Here is an 18,636-nt window from a genome sequence, read left to right as displayed (position 1 = left end):
CCCCGGCCCCCGTCCAGTCCTCACCAGACCCCGGTCCCCGTCCAGTCCTCACAAGACCCCGGTCCCCGTCCAGTCCTCACAAGACCCCGGTCCCCGTCCAGTCCTCACAAGACCCCGGTCCCCGTCCAGTCCTCACAAGACCCCGGTCCCCGTCCAGTCCTCACAAGATCCCGGTCCCCGTCCAGTCCTCACCAGACCCCGGTCCCCGTCCAGTCCTCACAAGACTCCGGTCCCCGTCCGGTCCTCACAAGACCCTGGTCCCCGTCCAGTCCTCACCAGATCCCGGTCCCCGTCCAGTCCTCACCAGACCCCGGTCCCCGTCCAGTCCTCACAAGACCCCGGTCCCCGTCCGGTCCTCACAAGACCCTGGTCCCCGTCCAGTCCTCACCAGACCCCGGTCCCCGTCCGGTCCTCACAAGACCCTGGTCCCCGTCCAGTCCTCACAAGACCCTGGTCCCCGTCCAGTCCTCACCAGACTCCGGTCACCGTCCGGCGGCCACCGCGTTCTGTCCACCGTGCTCCACTCCCGCCAAGCGTGAGGCGGTACCCACTTGTTGAGGGAGTCGACAGCCAAGTAGGCCATTCTAGAGTCGACATGGAAGGGAACTGGCGTCCGATGAGGGTCGTACGGACGGACCCGGCTATGGTGGACTGTAATGGACGCTGCCGGGCTCTAGTGGAGTTTGGACGGTGTCTGATGAGAAGTGGACGGGGACTGGAGTCTGGGGAAGACTGGACGGGGGCCAGAGTCTTGTGAGAACTGGACAGGGTCGCGCTTTGAAGAAGACTAGACGGGGGCCGGAGTCTGGTGAGGACTGAACGAGGGCTGGAATCAGATGAGGACTGGACAGGGGCTGGCTAGTGCAGATTGGACGGGATGGCCTAGGACGCCAGCGGCTTGCCTGAATTTAATTTCAGTTGGCTTGCAATAAAGAAAGTTAGCTTACATACTCTTCTAAAGGATGTATTTATGACTTAACTTTAGGCTACTTTCCATTGAGCCGTATCCCGTCTTCCTAGCCTAGCCAGTCTAAGAGTTGATATCCAGTCTACCTGTGACAGACACCTCGCCTATCTAGCTGTTGGGCAGGAGACTGTCACGCGGGTCGTCTTTGACCCGACTGCCCATCTCATCCAAACGAGACTGCCGACCACGCCCTGCTCAGCGACAAGACTCACAGCTCACCGCGGCAATCGCGGGTCTCACCATAACTGGGTTACGGTCGGACATGGCAGTGTCGTGGCCCTGCAGGCGTCGGAGTCTGGCAGCAACTGCCAGGCCGCCCGCCTTAAGCCGGCGCATCTGCACAATTGGCAGGTGCGACAAATGATCAGCGAATCTGCTTCATGATCGGCAGGTAGGACAGACGACCGGCAAATATGCCTGATGATCGGCAGGTGTGACAAACGACCGGCAAATATGCCTGATGATCGGCAGGTGCGACAGACGACCAACGAATATGCCTGATGAACGGCAGGTGCGACAGAGGACCGGCAAATATGCCTGATGATCGGCAGGTGCGACAGACGACCGGCGAATATGCCTGATGATCGGCAGGTGCGACAGAAGACGGCAGTCCACCTGACGATCGGCAGGTATGACAGATTACCAGCGAATCTGCCTGATGACCGGCAGGTACGACAGACGACCAGCGAATCTTCCTGATGACCGGCAGGTACGACAGACGACCAGCGAATCTGCCTGATGACCGGCAGGTACGACAGACGACCAGCGAATCTGCCTGATGACCGGCAGGTACGACAGACGACCAGCGAATCTGCCTGATGACCGGCAGGTACGACAGACGACCAGCGAATCTGGCTGATGACCGGCAGGTACAACAGACGACCAGCGAATCTGCCTGATGACCGGCAGGTACGACAGACGACCAGCAGTCCACCTGCCGATCGTTAGTCCCATTTGGTAACCGGCAGCTCTGCAGGATGAAGCTTCTCCACAAAGACCAGAGTCGCCGCCAAACAAACACCGCGTTCTCCTGCGCCACGGCGGGGTGGGGCAGCCTGCCCTGCGACCGCAGGCGGCGCTGCCACTGACCTGCCAGCCGTCGTACGTCCAGGAGCCGAACTTCATGTCGCAGCGCTGCTCGTCGAACGGGAACCACGTTATGTCTATTTTGCAGGTGGACTTGAATATCCCAGGAGGTACAAACAGGCAGCTGCCGTTGTGGTCCACCACGACGTTCGTGGGATATGTGCCATCGAACTTCTCATCAGCACTGAAAATGAGAACGAGAGTTACCCGTGTGCTGGCATCAGAATTTGATCTGGGAAAAACGCTTTAGCGGCAAAAATAAAATAACTTGTGCGCAGCACAGCTGTAGCGCACGGCGTAATTAGCGGTTAAAGGCAGCGTGTTATTTTCATGTGCCACAGACACAAATGCCACACGCTTTGCGCGGACATGCCATGCTAATCCGATTTGCCATCGGCCATTTCACTAAAAGGCAGGGATATCATATCAGCTGGCGAGCACGGTTGTCTAACGCGCAAAACTGCCTTTTCCCGCAGATAAGACGCAGCGTTGGAATAGTTGACATGCGATCCGTGGCATGCGATCCGCTTGCAAGAACCAGCGCCACAACGTCGGCGGCAGGTGGATCGGTTCAAAAACGGGTCGTGTGATGGATATGGACAAAACATGGACAAATGGACAAATGGACAAAACGCAACGTCCCAGTGCAGCTGCTAATCGGATTCTAGAGCAGAATGAAAACATTAATTAGACGGTTGTTTGGATGATGGTAGAGGTAAAGAACAAATAACAAGTTCTTTCAAATCTGCCTTAAATACCGCTTAAAGAGATTCATCGGTCTTAATAAGATTTTGTCTTCAAAATGATGGCCTTTCACCCTATTGTTCTAGAATTTGGCTCTAAAGAGGAAAAGGCTGTCTTTTTTAAAAGCAGCTTTTAAGGCTAAGAAATGTCAATGAACGGAAAATGACAACTTTTGCACCTTTTCTTCGATTTACAGTGCCGGGAGGGAATGTACAGAAGCATTGTCATGATGAGGGTAACAGTAAAGTGTGTTGTCCATGTAAACACTGAAATTTTTGAGGAAACATTGCAGCGCATGGAGTGATATGCTGCCAACTGAATGCAACTACATGCATGAGACGGAAAGGTAGCGACGTTCTGCGTATGTTGCTAAGCAATGATTATGCAGTGTCGGTCCAGATGAGAGTTCAGCATCACAACTGTGTGTGCAATGTTACGTGTAATTACAATGGTAACAGAAATGGAGTGAGTAGTTTGATAAGCTGGCCGAAAAATTGACGATTACCTTACAGATTGTACAAGACCGCCGGTGTGTATTCGCTTGGCAAACGCAGTTATTCATGCCTATCATATTCCATCACTAAGACTGCGATGGGAACTCACCTGTTATACATTAGAACGTCTGGCTTCCATAAATACTTGGGGTGGATATGGAGGTCATGCACACCGCCGTGGTCCTCTGGATCCCATTGTAGGTTGTAGTCCATCCATTCCTGACGATCATGGGGTCATAGCAGGGGCAATAGAGAAGACACAGCGGGCCTTCCTGCGATAAAATTCCAAACTTCCCTCACGTTGAGGTCACACCAACACTTGTAAGGGTAAATTAGTGTTTTAGATCGGAGTCACAGATAAGAAAACGAGCGAGAATAATTGGTAATTGAGATAAATTATACCAGTAAAAGAGAATAACACAGGGTCAAAATAACACTCTCAGTGATGCTGTAAGGTATTGTCACATAAGGTTAGAACATTTCGGACAGATTACGGAAGAGCCAACAAATAAAACAAGCAAAAGCATCCACGTTGTAGACACTAATCATGCACATGATACTGGCGAACGCCGCCCATGGAGGCGTATGTTATCAGGCATTCGGAATTGACAAGGCAGCGATACATATGTACAAAACTCCAGCTTGTGTTCAGTGCGCAGTTTACAACAATTAACTAAATGCCATTGTCAACAGAACAAATAATGGACGGCTTGCTGTTGCTTTTCACAGTTAAGCACACCACATGTGGGTATTTAAGGAGCATTATTTGGAATTTGCCTTCAGTTTTCAAGCATCATCAATATTTAGAACTTTGCTTTTCATGAACTGGGAAATCCCCATACGCTTATTTAGCTGGCATTCCGTGGGTTATAGGGTGCAAATATGCTGTTGAAAATCCCCGTCGCTCTGCCGTTTGCAAAAAGATCACTTTGCTCATGTTTCTACTGCATTTGCACAATTACCCTTTTACCGAAAACGTTTCAGCTGTAAAACATCAGGCATTCCCATGCGTGTTTGTGTGAATACGGTGAGAACATGTCCTCGAAAACTCGCTGGTTCAGATGGATATCTTCCTTAGTCGTTTCACCCTGCCGTTAAATGTGCACATCTCTACGCAATCAGCTGCGGCGTAAACAGGGCTCAACAAAATATGCCACCTTTTTGACACGTTTTTAATGCAGCTTATATGGTACCGTAATTTAAAACCAATCAAAACTAAGTTTATTTCAACCCGAAATTGACACAGACGATGGAACAACCAGTTGGAGTGGCGTGCTACAAATCTATAAGTACGCAGAATGGGTTTCCTGCATTCATGGATGTCTATCCGTGTATTGCCCCAAGGTTGTGCCATGGCTCATTGGCGCCCATATAGCTACTACATTCGTCATCAGTCCACCAAAGGGCGCGTGACGACGTGCGTCGCGTTTGTTAAAAAAACAAAAACAAAGAAGAATTAGAACAAGCATTAACTGATCCCGACGATAATGACGCATCATGGAACGATACTTCTGGCATAGCAAACATGCTGCCACCTTTTGTCCTTAAAAAAAATCACTGACGTCCATTAGCTCGCCGGCCATTGCACATTGCGGGCTTCTGCCGAAAGGTAAAAAAGGCCTCCCATGTTGAAATTGCCTTTGCAAAGTCGGGCCCAATATCTTAAAGAGATCGTTCAGCCTTTGGAACATATTTCCAAAACATACTGTGGTGAAACCGTAGGGCCAGCTACATCTGATAAGATTCACATCTAATGCGATTTAAACTCAGTGGTTACTGCAACTGTAGCACCATCAAAATATAATATTTTGAATCCATATCACGCTATTAACGTATTGTTACAGCACTTCCCCTTCTCTTCCTGCGTAGCTCCAGAGTAAGCCCTGTTCTGCGACAGCTGACGACGGCAGAATCTGCCGAGGGCTGTCGTCAGCTGTTACGGACAAGAGGCATCGCTTTTGGGCTGTGTTAACCCGCACGTCGCGGGCCCGCTAGCTTGTAAGTGGCACCTCCACTAGCATGAATGCCGTCAGTGCAAGTGAACATTTATGATTGGCACAGCAGGCGACAAAGGCGCATTTATTGGTACCCAGAAGCGCATTGCTTGCAGTTCGAGCCAGTACGTCACTGCAGACCATGCAATTCGTCTATTTCCCAAAGCCAAAGCGCCATTAAAAATAATTACTATGCTAAACGCCATAAGAGAGAAATCAAAGCCGTGGTAAAATGTTTAGCTGAATTCGCGTGATAACGGCCCTGTATGCATATTCGTATAATAGAGCGTTCTAAGGTCTCGTAAAATTTACTTCACAAGCATTTCGACTAGTTTGTGTATGACAAATATTATAGAACACATCAGTTGGAAGATCACATCAAATAAAAAGCATTACTTCGATAATTTTGAACGGGGAGTCCAATGATATTTTTCCCGCCGGATAGATGTGAGAAGTACAAATATGTGAAATGTGAGAAGTATGCGAACCAGTAGCTTTCCAGAAAACGACTTTTAGTCTAACCCAGTACCCCAGATCTGCACCCGTGTTCAAACCAGTAGCTTTCCAGAAAACGACACTCAGTCTAATCCAGCACCCGTTCTACGTCGTCATCTTTGCGTGTACCCAATTGGTAAAGGCCGTAAGCTACAGCCCACATTCACAGGCCGCTTGCGGTCAGGACCTCAACGAGAGCCGTACAACGGCGCTTATTCTCAGTTTCAGGTGCGGCGATAGGCTAGATTCTGTTGTTTGGCATGTGACAAGGTCGACAGAAGCCGAGCTATCCGAGGACTAGCAACTGGACTGGGTTATCGCACGGTTTAGACGCTGCATCAGGCAAGTTATTCGTGACAGCCAGAGACCCAGGCTTCGCAGTGGGGTCCAGTGCTTTTCTTCGAATGAACGGGCCGCATAACGAGCGCATGAAATGAAACTGTTTTCAATAAAGGTCGAATGAGATGACCATACATTTGTTTAAATAAACTCATGATTATCTATTTATTCACTACTTTCAAAATGTCCGTAACCTGCATTTAGGCAGATGTTCATTGCTGTATCCAGGCTAGCTTTGGCCCATTTATGACATGTTGAACACGAACGAACTAAACAGTAGCAACAAAAACCACAAACTATCCTTACGCATGTACCAAAATGTATAGACTGATACCGATCTGCCTCATGCGCAGTTACAGAGATCAGTTACAGGATCAGTTCAAACACGTTACAAAGATCAGTGCTACATTAACTTCGCCGAGATGTTCGTACACATTTTATCGGCAATAATCGCTGGTCCAATAGCGACTGTTAGCACCAATGTGAACGTCATTTATCTCGCAGCTGCAACAAAGCACTCAGATACGATTAGCTCGCCATCGACAAAGTGAGAGAAGAAGGCACATAAGCCGCTGTTATCATCTTTCAGCAGTCGGTTTTCAATAACGACACAATTATGCAAATGGCAGCGCGCTTTGCGCCTCGTTGACCGAGAAACAGAACATCATCCGAGCTACCCGATTTCAAAAGTTTTATAAACGGTCAGGACTCTCCTTGATACATTTCCTTGAACGGCTACTTTGCCAGTCCGATCCATTTTCCGATGGCCTGCAAGTCTTAGGGTGAAAAACAACTCCGCAGCGCTCTAGAGACCAAACGCCCGCTGATACCCACGGCTTTGCCAAGATGAGCCGCAGAAGAGGAGATTTTCCAGTTTGATAACAATCTGAGGCCGGAACGACAAAACCCCTGTGGCGGGACGACCGTGGTAGCTGCACACCATAGGAGTGACGATGCACGCCGTAACAATTTTTTAAACATATAGCGGAACGTTCTTAGCTAAGACAAATTGAATGAGAGTTATGCTGCGTTTCCGGACATCAGAATGTAAGGCCGATGGCAGCAGAAAACATTTGCCTTACGGCTGAATAAAGCGCTATTCAAAAAGTGCCCTTTCTGTAAAAGTAGCTCACTGGAGTTCCGAGCCATTTAAAATATCAATATCGTGCACAAGCAAAATATGTACCGCTGGGCGCATCATCTCAAAATCACTGTCCATCATCACTGAGCTCGCAGGCAAGGTCCGAGAACCACTTCGCTTCTTGCCCACGCAAGCTCAGAGGAGAGAGAGAGAGAGAGAGAGAGAGAGAGAGAGAGAGAGAGAGAGAGAGAGAGAGGAGAGAGAGAGAGAGAGAGAGAGAGAGGAGAGAGAGAGAGAGAGAGAGAGAGAGAGAGAGAGAGAGAGAGAGAGAGAGGAGAGAGAGAGAAGAGAGAGAGGAGAGAGAGAGAGAGAGAGAGAGAGAGAGAGAGAGAGAGAGAGAGAGAGAGAGAGAGAGAGAGAGAGAGAGAGAGAGAGAGAGAGAGAGAGAGAGAGAGAGAGAGAGAGAGAGAGAGAGAGAGAGAGAGAGAGAGAGAGAGAGAGAGAGAGGAGAGAGAGAGAGAGAGAGAGAGAGAGAGAGAGAGAGAGAGAGAGAGAGAGAGAGAGAGAGAGGAGAGAGAGAGAGAGAGAGAGAGAGAGAGAGAGAGGAGAGAGAGAGAGAGAGAGAGAGAGAGAGAGAGAGAGAGAGAGAGAGAGAGAGAGAGAGAGAGAGAGAGAGAGAGAGAGAGAGAGAGAGAGAGAGAGAGAGAGAGAGAGAGAGAGAGAGAGAGAGGAGAGAGAGAGAGAGAGAGAGAGAGAGAGATAGAGAGAGAGAGAGAGAGGAGAGAAGAGAGAGAGAGAGAGAGAGAGAGAGAGAGAGAGAGAAGAGAGAGAGAGAGAGAGAGAAGAAAAGAGAGAAGAGAGAAAGAGAGAGAGAGAGAGAGAGAGAGAGAGAGAAGAAGAGAGAGAGAAGAGAGAGAAGAGAGAAGAGAGAGAGAGAGAGAGAGAGAGAGGGAGAGAGAGAGAGAGAGAGAGAGAGAACAGTACAAGTGCAGTGCATGGCTGGGCATTCGCAGCCGTTTCCTGACGTTTTGATCCGCGCGGCCGGCGCTCGAGCTGCCCCTGGTGCTGAGCTGCCGCCGGCGCTGGAGCTGCCTCCAGTGCTAGAGCTGTCGTTGGCGCTGGAGCTGCTGCCGGTGCTGAGCTGCCGCCGGCGCTGGAACTGCCGCCGGTGGTGAGCTGCCGCCGGCGCTAGAGCTGCCTCCAGTGCTAGAGCTGTCGTCAGCGCTGGAACTGCCGCCGGTGCTGAGCCGCCGCCGGCGCTGGAGCTGCCGCCGGCGGTGAACTGCCGCCGGCGCTGGAGCTCCCGCCGGTGCTAAACTGCCGCCGGCGCTGGGGCTGCCGCCGGTGCTGGGTCACCGTCAGCGCTGGGCTGTCACCGGTGCAGGAGCTGCCGCCGGCGCTGGAGCTGCCGTCGGCGCGCTCCTCGTGATACACGGGCCGAGAGAGGACGTAATGTCGCCTAGCGCCGGCCATCTCTCTCCATCGGCATCGGCCATAAAACGGCCATTGCGGTCGTCCCGAGCCATCGTGGCCGTCCCCAGCCGGGCGCCGTGCCGTGTCGCGGCGCTGACCGCCGGCGTCGTCGACGGCAGTCTGCCTCGATAAAGCTGACCCCATGCTGACCTCCGACCTGGCAGCCGGGTGCACCGGGCACGTGGCGATAGCGGCCCCGGTGTCCCTGGGTCGCATCGGGAGTAAGCGCCCGGCGGGGGGTGGGCTGAGACGGCTGGGATGGCTCCCGTGCGGGATCAAAGCACCTAAATCAGATCAGGTCAGGTGGGTTTAGTGTCTTGAATCTCGGTTGGGAGACTGCTAGTGCACTGTTCTGACATTTAGAGCGGCGTCTCATTGAGTCTATTGAGATATTATCGAGTAATATCGCGATCCGACCGGTGTAAATGACGTGAGATGTACACGCGCTGCGTGTTGGTGGCTGCCTTTCTTTAGATTATTTCCTGATGACCGCCAAAAACCAGTCACGGAGAGCACTAACAGCAGATAAACGCAAACATAATAGCGTTGGCTGTTATGGAATGGAAATGCACAGCCCAATGACAAATGATTATAAGATTATAGGAGCACGATTTACAACGCCTAGGAAGGACGATGTGGTAATGGTTCTGAGTCATAAATGATTACTATCTTGATGGCGCCAGACCTCGAGCCAATGTACCTTGACATCTTTGGGAGCCTGCAGAAGCAGAAGCTTACGGAAGAAATATCATTTTCCACGAGAGATTAGAAGGCAGAGTTTACTGATTTAGCTTTGCGCATTGGTTCATGAACTGAATTATTTGAAATTGTATGTAAAAGTGCTAAACCAGGGTTGACAAAAAAAGCGACGGAATACACAAATCTGCCAAGGCTTACGTTGTTGGTAGTCGTAACCAAACAGCCACCAACAACAATAGCACTCTGAGTAAATACAGAGCTCAGCAAATGAAACTACACTCCAGTGCAGCTATCATGGGCCAATCTGTCTGGTTTTAGATTAGAGCTTGTTGCATAAAGCATCATGTTCACAGACTTAGCGTTGCCCTCCTGATTTACAGATCATATTTTTTAAAGATGTTAGGTCATCTGCTAAACCGCGCTTGGCAACAAGTAGTGAACGGAATATGACGACTTTATCAATGTATTGTCAACGTGTTTGCTTTGGGTGACCGTGCAAAAACATCGAAAAACAAAACCCATTCTGGGTGGATATTGCTTGCGAATAACCGAAGTGTGCGCCTGTGCAGATACCATTGCCCAGACTCACCCGTTATAGCTCACAGCAAGTTGAATTATGATCGCTTTTGAAGGAGGCAACATTGGCCGCCTCCCGCATCACTAGGGAGCCAATGGTCGGATCACGCCGGGATCACAGTGAGTGATATATTCACCTGCACCGCGCTGGTGATGTTACGCCTTCACCTACTGCGGTTTCCGAGATCTGACATCAGTGGCTGAAGCATCATTGGCTGAAGTACTCGAAAACGGGGCGACCCATGGCATGCGCTTGAACAGGGGGACAGGTGGCACACGTCGGCCCATGCTTTTGCCCATTGAATTATGTTTTGTTCTTCTGCAGCAACGTGTAGGTACCCTGTGTCTGTGACGCGAGTCTTCTATATTTAGGCCGGTTTTTACTACTGCAGTGTAAACTAGCGAACTTTGGGTTCTTGCGTCAATCGAATAAGAAAGGTTATGCTACGTTCAGATCTCAGCCTGGCGTGAAAAGCTTGTCTGACCAATCAGATGACACACAAATCCTGTACAGCTTGCGCGGTATGTTTCTGAAAAACAGTGTCTCTTATCACTGCTAACTGCATGGAGTTACGATCTGCGCTTGCAAATATTATGCTTCTAGGAAGCGTGATTACCGGGTCAGACCGACCTCCTTAATTTGATAAATTTTTGAGGGGACGTGCTTGGCCTGCTGCTTCACTCGTGACGCATGTTCCAATGGATTCCGCAATGCATGTTGTACTTGTTAGTACGACTGAGTGTTTTCTCCTGCCTCCCAGTTGATTGGTTTCCCGTCGCCGTGGCACCGGGCCGTCGATGCCTGGGCCCGGTACCAACCCGGTTGTGCAGTTTGCCCGCAGTTAACAATGTCATGCTTTTCATGTGATTCGAATGGGAAAGCCCCACTTCGTTCAAATGGCGACATTGGAGGATGATGAAGCCTCATCGAACTGTATGCAGCACGCATTTTGTTGAATCACGCTTGCTGAAACCTGCGTGATAGCATAATCAGCTGTGCAAGGATGCAATCTTGGAGAAAACATAACAGCCTGGCTGGGTTGGTTCGCCTGAATGGAAAAAAACTGCATTTCAAGCTAGGCGCACTCAGCCTAGGTTTTGTATCGCAAATAATTCACGTTAACACTTCGTATATAATTTTTGTATCGTAATAGTTTGTTCGTATGTTTTGTATCCTAACAATTTGTATCGTAAATAATTCACTATCTCACGTAAACGCTACTCACTACCTCTCACCCGATGTCACTGATCTTAGCGTTGTTAGCCCTACCACTTAGAGACTGGGTCTCTTTTCCAGAAAACTAAACAGTACATTTCACCAAACTGAGACGAGAAGCACCCGACCTCCAAAGGTAAAGATATCGTCACACGAAACCAGTCTATTCACAGCTAGTAGTGACCATTCGATGTACAGCCGTTAAGAGGAAAACATAGGGTTGATGGAATTTCTTTAGATAACACGCCGGTTTCTTTCATCGATAAAAGCGTCAAAAAATGTTCTGCTCACTTAGACAACATGTATAAAATATTCGCATCCATTATTTGTTCTGTTCACACATTGCAAGGCGCTTAAATGAGTTACAGATGGGTTTAGAGCAGCGATTTGTTTATCTGCTTCATAAAGCTCATTCAAATTTATCAGAAACGTGATGGAAGTTCTGCAGCGTTGCTCGTTTTATGGGCGATAATTGCTCCATTCGTCAGGGCTCTGTGCAAAACTCGATCAAGTCATTACACCGTCTGTCAGTCAAACCTGAGAAGACGAGAATCTTTGCGATGTCCAATTTGCTCATCTGGCTGCTGCGGGGCACTTCAATCACGTTTTTGATCACGGTTAGAAGTGTTATTTAACTTACCAGATTTAACCAAGTGTTACTTATAAGAAGCTGGTTCTTTTCATCCTTGAACAGAAAACGTTTGTTAACAACGAGGCAGCTCGAGAGATGCTGTGCTACACACAACCAGCACAGCAGAGGCGACAGGCAGGCGGCGTGTCATGCAGAGTGGACTTGAGCCATAGGTGCCGGATAACTGAGATGGGAGCAATGACGATGCATATACATACCGGTACATACCGGTACATACCGGACATATCGGTAGGCGCATAGCATGCCTACTTTGTTCGAGGATCGATTCAGGTTCCACGATTAAAGGTCCCGAAAGGCGGTTTGTTACGATGCATCGTCGGGTCATAATCTTATGTTAAATGGTTTGCGTGCCAAGATACGTGCCACAGCTCGCTTAAATCAGCACCAGCAATATTGCCTTTCATCTTAAGCATCATATGAGCTGTGACGAATCAGAAACCCGCAAAGGTCAGCTCAAGTCGAAACGAATGACGGGCAACACTTCAGTGCCTTCGTTTGACGCGCTAACCGTGTTGAAAAGCCACTATTCCAAACTGCGCCGCAGTCAACGAATTTCCAGCCCAATGGAAAGGCAAAGCTTTAGCTCGGGATCGCTATTCGTTTGTCAAATACGCTCTGCGAGTGGCGATAACGGCCGTTATATCTTCCCAAAGTATGGCGGATGATTTGGTTAGCGATCGTTTACGCAGCGATTTCGAGACGGGTCATCGACCGACTCCGCTCAACGATCAGGAGAGCTGTGCGGAGCTCCTGAACCACACTGCAGCGCAGTGCGACGATTGCAGTCCTTTCTGGAACTGTGTCCACTGCTGAGCAGTTACCGGAAAGTGGAAGGTCTGTGGGTGCTGACCCGGGGTAAGAAGGGACGCCGCCTCCGCCCGTCGCCTCTCTTGCGCGCAGTGCGTAGCGACGGAAAGCCCCGCCGACGCATGCCACGCCGCTGGATGAGCTGAGCCCGAATGCAGAGACTGCTCCCTCGCTATCACAAATGCCGGACACTCCGAATTCCTGGCAGCGTCTGGCTGTGAGGGTGGACCATCAACTTCATCCAGCGTCAGCGCGCATGTGTCGGCACATTCTGCGGCCGTTCACGGAATACGCCGCGTCGCTGGGCGGCAGAGGTGGACGAGAAACGTGCAAATGTCATTCGCTTCGTTCTCCGCACGGCCACTTGAGACGGGATCGGCGTATTCTGTGACAAACCAACAACCAGTCGCGCCTGCTAGCAGTCATGCACGTGGCGCTCGATGTTACAGAACGCACTTACCAAGTTCAACCAATTATTGGACGTTAGAATCTGATTCTTTTCGTCCTATGAAAAAGAAACACGGGTTATACTCGAAACAAGGACACTGCCATCAACATATTCCGGGGAAGTCAGCTTTCCGACGAACGTGCACACCGATCCGGTTAATCAGCCATCGCACTGCCACTCAAGAAACACCAGCCGGCGGGCGACGCGCCACTTTCGCCGCCACTGGAGCGGCGTTCCTCCATTTTACGGCCGGCACGTGCCCGTCCGTTGGGCCGGCCCTTCACCAGAGCGCCCTTTCACGGCGGCGGCCGGGACCGAGCGCCCTCGACCAGGGCGCGGCGGTGGGCTCGAGCTCCAGCCGGCCGTCACGCCAGGCGTACATTAACGTGGTCCGTAATCCAGTTAGCACGACCGCTTGGCGTCCGGGGTCGTTGCGACCAGCGCGACAGAGCAGGAAATCCTGCTGACGGCGCGGCGGCGTGACATGGTCGCCACTTGGCATGCATGACGCGGAGGCCGGAGTTTGGGGCCGTTTCGAAGCGAGAGCTGCTCGTGACTGCGTCAAAAGAGTTAGGCGAGCCATCACACAGATGTTCCAGATGATTGAATGCTACCATTCACCACGCGAGAACGCATTGCTCGCAGCGCGAGATGGAAATTTTGAATTTATTTGATCTGTTAGTGTTTCAAGTGATCAAAGACACATGGGTGCATAAGCTGAACAGGTTTGATTGCTGCAGAAAGAGCTACCGCATGATTGCACTTCGCACGGTGGAGAACCTCACTGGAGAACGCCGGAAACACTTAGGAGGCGCATTTCATGTGTGAACCCCACATGGCTGTGATAAACCATACCAGTAAACCGTGATATCTCATCTGGCATCTTTGTTTAGAGTGTGTATCTCATCAAGCGAGGATGTCCCACACAAATCAGTGTGAGATCCCCGGAATTCTTTGCGTTGTGACCGCTAACAGAAACAAAGATGTCCACGGTCTAATAAAAACGAGACGTCTCTTAACATGATGCGTTTTGTGGTTTGTTTTGCATCAGCCAGATGACCCTGACGTTGCACTACAACTTTTGAAATTAGGTGCCATGATGACTGGCGTGCCATCTAGGAGGACTTGTCCTCGGAGGACGTCAAAGAGGACGCATAATCAAACATCAAAGGAGCGCACAGGTCACGCAGACCTGTTTGATGTCAGAGAAACGCACTGAATTCTGAATTCCTAACGGCAGCGCTGCTCGTCTGTGCCTACGGTGCACGACCGTAGGCACAGACGAGCACTACGGTGTTGCACTCACACCAGATAATTTGAGAGCCCCACCATTGAGGACGGGGGGGGGGGGGGTTAAATGGTGAGGGGATAGGCAGAGGGGTGATGTTCGCAGTATCGCATATTTGTGGGCATGGGTAAATTATTACCCAAAGTCGTTTTGTACCGGCGCCTAGATGCACTGCAGTATTGACATCTGCTGGTGTATCTCTGAACTAATGCACTAAGTGCTGAGGCACAAGTGTATTAGCATCTCACCTGAGAAATAGAGGAAAAGAGAGAGAGAGAGAGAGAGAGAGAGAGAGAGAGAGAGAGAGAGAGAGAGAGAAAGAGAGAGAGAGAGAGAGAGAGAGAGAGAGAGAGAGAGAGAGAGAGAGAGAGAGAGAGAGAGAGAGAGAGAGAGAGAGAGAGAGAGAGAGAGAGAGAGAGAGAGAGGGAGAGAGAGAGAGAGAGACGACAACGAAGCTCACGCGGTTCCTAGCGCAGTGCTGTTATTACACTTGACGTCAGTCACGCTAGGCCGGCAAAAAAAGCGTGCTGACGCTAACAGCAGATAGTGTAGGAGCTGCGCCATGCTCAGACTAGTCAATACGAAACGACTTGCTGGAGCCGTCCGCCAAATCACTCTTATTGAGCGATGCCAGGTTATTGCTTTTCGTTGGCAATAAGTGCGGCCCGCCGGCTGCTACGGCCATCACCAGGGTGTCAGGCATCCAGAGGGCGCGCGGGCCCGGCCGGCGCGGGTCACCGTACCACGTCCAGGATCTGCTGCAGTGTCAACCCGAACTTCACCGTGATCGGCAACGACTCGTTCGCCACCGGCCGCTCCAACGTGTTGTAGTTCTTCATCACGTTTTCCAGTATTCGCCGCTCGTTCTTGCCCTGGTGAGTCCCTGCGACAACGAGAAAGGAGCGTTATCACCGACGCGTGGTGAGATGACTTACGGCAGACGTTCTGCGCGCATCGCTTTCGCCTTCCATCTGTTGTTCCCTGGTGCCAGCGGCGGAGTGGTTTCAGGCCTTGGACAGACACGAAATAAGTCGCAGATCTCCGACGTGGTCGGTCTTATCTTTTTTACCTCTGCGTATGCGGCGGGCCGGCAACGACCAAGGCATCTCGCGACAATCACATGAGAAGCATGCTTGGTTATGACAAAGGTGATACTTTCATTCATTTCTTCCAGCAGGGCGCCACACCCGAGAGGCCTTAGGTCAGGTCAGGAAAACTAGAAACTAGGAGAATTGGTTCAGGGCACGTTAATCCCCTTAGATATTGAGTTAAATGGCTGCACCACTCTGGAATAGCAACTACAACTATCGTAGTATAGATAATCCATGCGGTTGCACGTAGCACATCGCACGACATGACGATACATCAACAGAACCCACCGGCAGGGCTGACCAATAAAGAGCAGTGTCCATTCGGACGGCTCGTGGCCGCTCGCCGGTCTCCGCGGCTCGTCGGCCGACACTGAAGCCTATTAGAGCACGTAGTCGGACCAGAATGGCCCTGCTTGCACACACCGTGATTACAGAGCGGCGCGCTGGGGCGCATATGACGGGTGTCAGGCTGTGCCCTCCATTACAATGACCCGAGTGGGAGTGGCCCTGGCCGCTGGGAGCGGGCCCTGGCCGCGCGCTGGCCCGCGCGCGGCGTGGGCCCCAGCTAGCGCGCGTTCGCTGCGCATGCGTGAGCTACGGACGGGAGGCGTCGCACACGGACCGCCGTGAGGCGCGAAGGAGAGGACTTCACGGGTTGGTTAAACCCAAGCGCAACCATATGGAATGCTTAATGTGTTGTAAATAGGGGCTGGAGAACTACAGGCATGAATACGGGAATGAGTAACGATGTTTACAAAATGTCGGGTAAGTGCTTCCCTACACACTACAAAATGTTGCTTCTTGCGCATCCGATGGTAATAATTATCTCCATTCATACTGATTTTCAATTATCAACGAACATGAGTACCTAAGGGTGTATTCTTTCCGAAACTCTTCCATAACTTAGGAGCAAGGAAATATAAATAGATGGGCAACGAGGATACGGCTAATTAGGAACGGGCAGCAGGTGGGTATGCAAATGGCATACAAAACTCGAGCGGAGCCCCGTGGGTAGCGGGAAAGTTGTGCTACAGAAATGGCCGCTTTCCGGAGCGGAGTCAGTTGACAGCTTCTCTGCATTTACTTGCTTCAAATGCAACGCCTGAATTTACGAAGCTGTAGCTAGAAGATGAACTACACGGACTCAGACGATGTACATTTTGCACAGTGACATCACAGGCATAAGCTAAGGATGTGTATTTGTGTTCAAACAAGCGTTAATTGTTAGCGTACTCGATGTCTGCAAAGGCGTGGATACAAATGCGTAACAACCCAATATCGACGCAGATATGCTTCATCACCCATGATGAGACCCTGCAAGTCCGATAATACACCTTAATGTGCCTGCAAACATCCCGCTGAATTGATTACGTAAATTAGTTTTCTAAACATTATGACACGTCACCCCAGGCTAATGCAATCGCGAAAACACCGCCCGTCAAGACTGCATAAATAATACAGCCATTGCTGCCTGCTGGCCAAGTTCGCCGCTGCGATTAATTAACACGACTTGAAAGACGACCCTGCCAAGTGCCGCAAGCACCCGTCACGGGTAGGCCAAAATAACCTGCTGACCCGGGCCTGCGGCGCTGGTCTGGCTGGCACGTGAGTCGTATAGCAACGTCGTGAGATCCGACCCATCGCTGCGTCAGATCGCTTGGACACAATGTCTAGGTCCACGGAGCGCAAACCCTGACGTGCCGTGCGAGTAAATCCGGCGGTTAGCCTCTGCCACAATGTCCTCCACAAGCCTGAGGTCAATGTGCGAGCTAGCCATGGTCTATCGTCGTGTCGCGATAGGCCCCACCGGGGCGCGGACAACGGGCCGCTCGGTAAATAACCGTGACAGAGCGGTCCTCGCAATCAATGGCACTCACTGCCGGCGCTGGGAGCTTTCCTCCGCCACGGACCTCGAGAGGAGAGAAGAGAGTCGCCAGCAGAGGACAGGCGCGATCGAGCACACCGCTGTCCGAGAGGACACCGGCGGCTGGGCGGTGTATGATGCGCACCCCGCACCGTCGGGCGGCACGGTGCCGCACCGATTGGAGCGCTGATTGCCGGTGTCCGTGACCTTGTGTCTCAGCACGCTTCCAGACGGGTGTTCGGTCGAATTTGGGCGCCTGTGAATTACTACACCCACACCTACGGCAAATCAAGTCATGACCTTTTGGTATGGTTTGTTCGCTGCGCCTGATTATCTTGCAACGCTTTCTATGGATAATCTGCCGTGGTGAGGAATCGTTCAATAGACATGCCACAGGATCATTAGGGCAATCTGATCATGCATGCAGTTGACCTGGGACTTTCTTAGGCCGAAACCTGGCAGAGTGGGTAGTTGAGCAATGGTGACAATATCGCGTGACCTTTGGCAGGGGACAAGCCACCTGCATTCCCTGGAACACCGCACGTGCCGCCCAGACCCTGGTGACGTGCGCTGTCTGGTGGCAGCACCCGGCCAGACCTGCCCGGCGCGGCCGGTCGGCGGAGGTCGGCCGAGCCGGCGCTCCGCGCGCCGCCGGCGCCGGCCGGCCGTCGGTGCCGCCGCCGCTGGCACACGTCCTGGCCGCTCATGCATACGCCATGTTGTAATCGGCAGCCGACGGACGGGGGACGGACGCGCGCGGCCCGATGGCCATCACGCCGCCGCCTGATTGAATGTCGGAGCGCCCGACGGAGATTGACTGAGAGACGGAGGAAGCTGCGGCGACACGCGGTCCGCCGCCACGCGCCGGCGACGCACGGCAGTGCCAAACAAAGCAAGGGGGACGGACTCAAGTGTTATGAAATGGAGAGCCATGGATGCGGCGTGGGATGGGAAGCGTGGGGCGCGGAAGAAAGGCATGAATGTGGCAACGCATGATATGGCTTAATGAGTGCATGCGGTCCAGGTGGATTGCGTCAAATTGTAAAATACCTTAGAATAAATGACAGGGTTAAAGCTACCAGAAGAAAAAACCATTGTAAGTGAGGCGGACCCGAACATGGCGTCGGACGTTGAGAGGCGGACGTGGGATGTAGTGGGATGTGACTGATCTTCAGGGCCCGAATACCGTGGCGCAATGGCCGCGCCAGGTACGCGGGCTAACTGATGCGGGGACTCACGGGATCGCGGCCGTCATGAGCAGGTCCTGGGATGTGCCACTAGAGGAAGGAACAGTTTGGCGACAAAACCTGCAGGGCCCAGTC

General features: G+C 51.6%; 1 protein-coding gene across 8 annotated transcripts in view; it reads right to left on the bottom strand.

Annotated features, from left to right (window-relative positions):
- The window catches only part of LOC119100711 (neuronal acetylcholine receptor subunit alpha-7), a 65,938-nt gene that overhangs the window by 29,826 nt on the left and 17,476 nt on the right, over nucleotides 1-18,636 (bottom strand). For 4 of the 8 annotated variants that reach the window (XM_037223790.1, XM_037223795.1, XM_037223793.1 and 1 more), the window contains exons 2-5: nucleotides 15,103-15,242; nucleotides 13,084-13,128; nucleotides 3,401-3,510; nucleotides 2,057-2,237 (exon numbers count right to left, since the gene is read on the bottom strand). In XM_037223790.1, the coding sequence (XP_037079685.1) occupies nucleotides 2,057-2,237; nucleotides 3,401-3,510; nucleotides 13,084-13,128; nucleotides 15,103-15,242 (476 nt within the window). Of the gene's footprint in view, nucleotides 1-2,056; nucleotides 2,238-3,400; nucleotides 3,511-11,804; nucleotides 11,850-13,083; nucleotides 13,129-15,102; nucleotides 15,243-18,636 lie in introns of all 8 variants that reach the window. The other 4 variants (XM_037223791.1, XM_037223794.1, XM_037223792.1 and 1 more) reach the window with 1 other exon arrangement.

The sequence above is a fragment of the Pollicipes pollicipes genome, unplaced genomic scaffold, assembly GCF_011947565.3.
Source record: "Pollicipes pollicipes isolate AB1234 unplaced genomic scaffold, Ppol_2.1 Scaffold_4881;HRSCAF=5763_pilon_pilon_pilon, whole genome shotgun sequence".
Lineage (NCBI taxonomy): Eukaryota > Metazoa > Arthropoda > Thecostraca > Pollicipedomorpha > Pollicipedidae > Pollicipes > Pollicipes pollicipes.
This window is presented reverse-complemented; position numbering and strand designations above follow the sequence as displayed.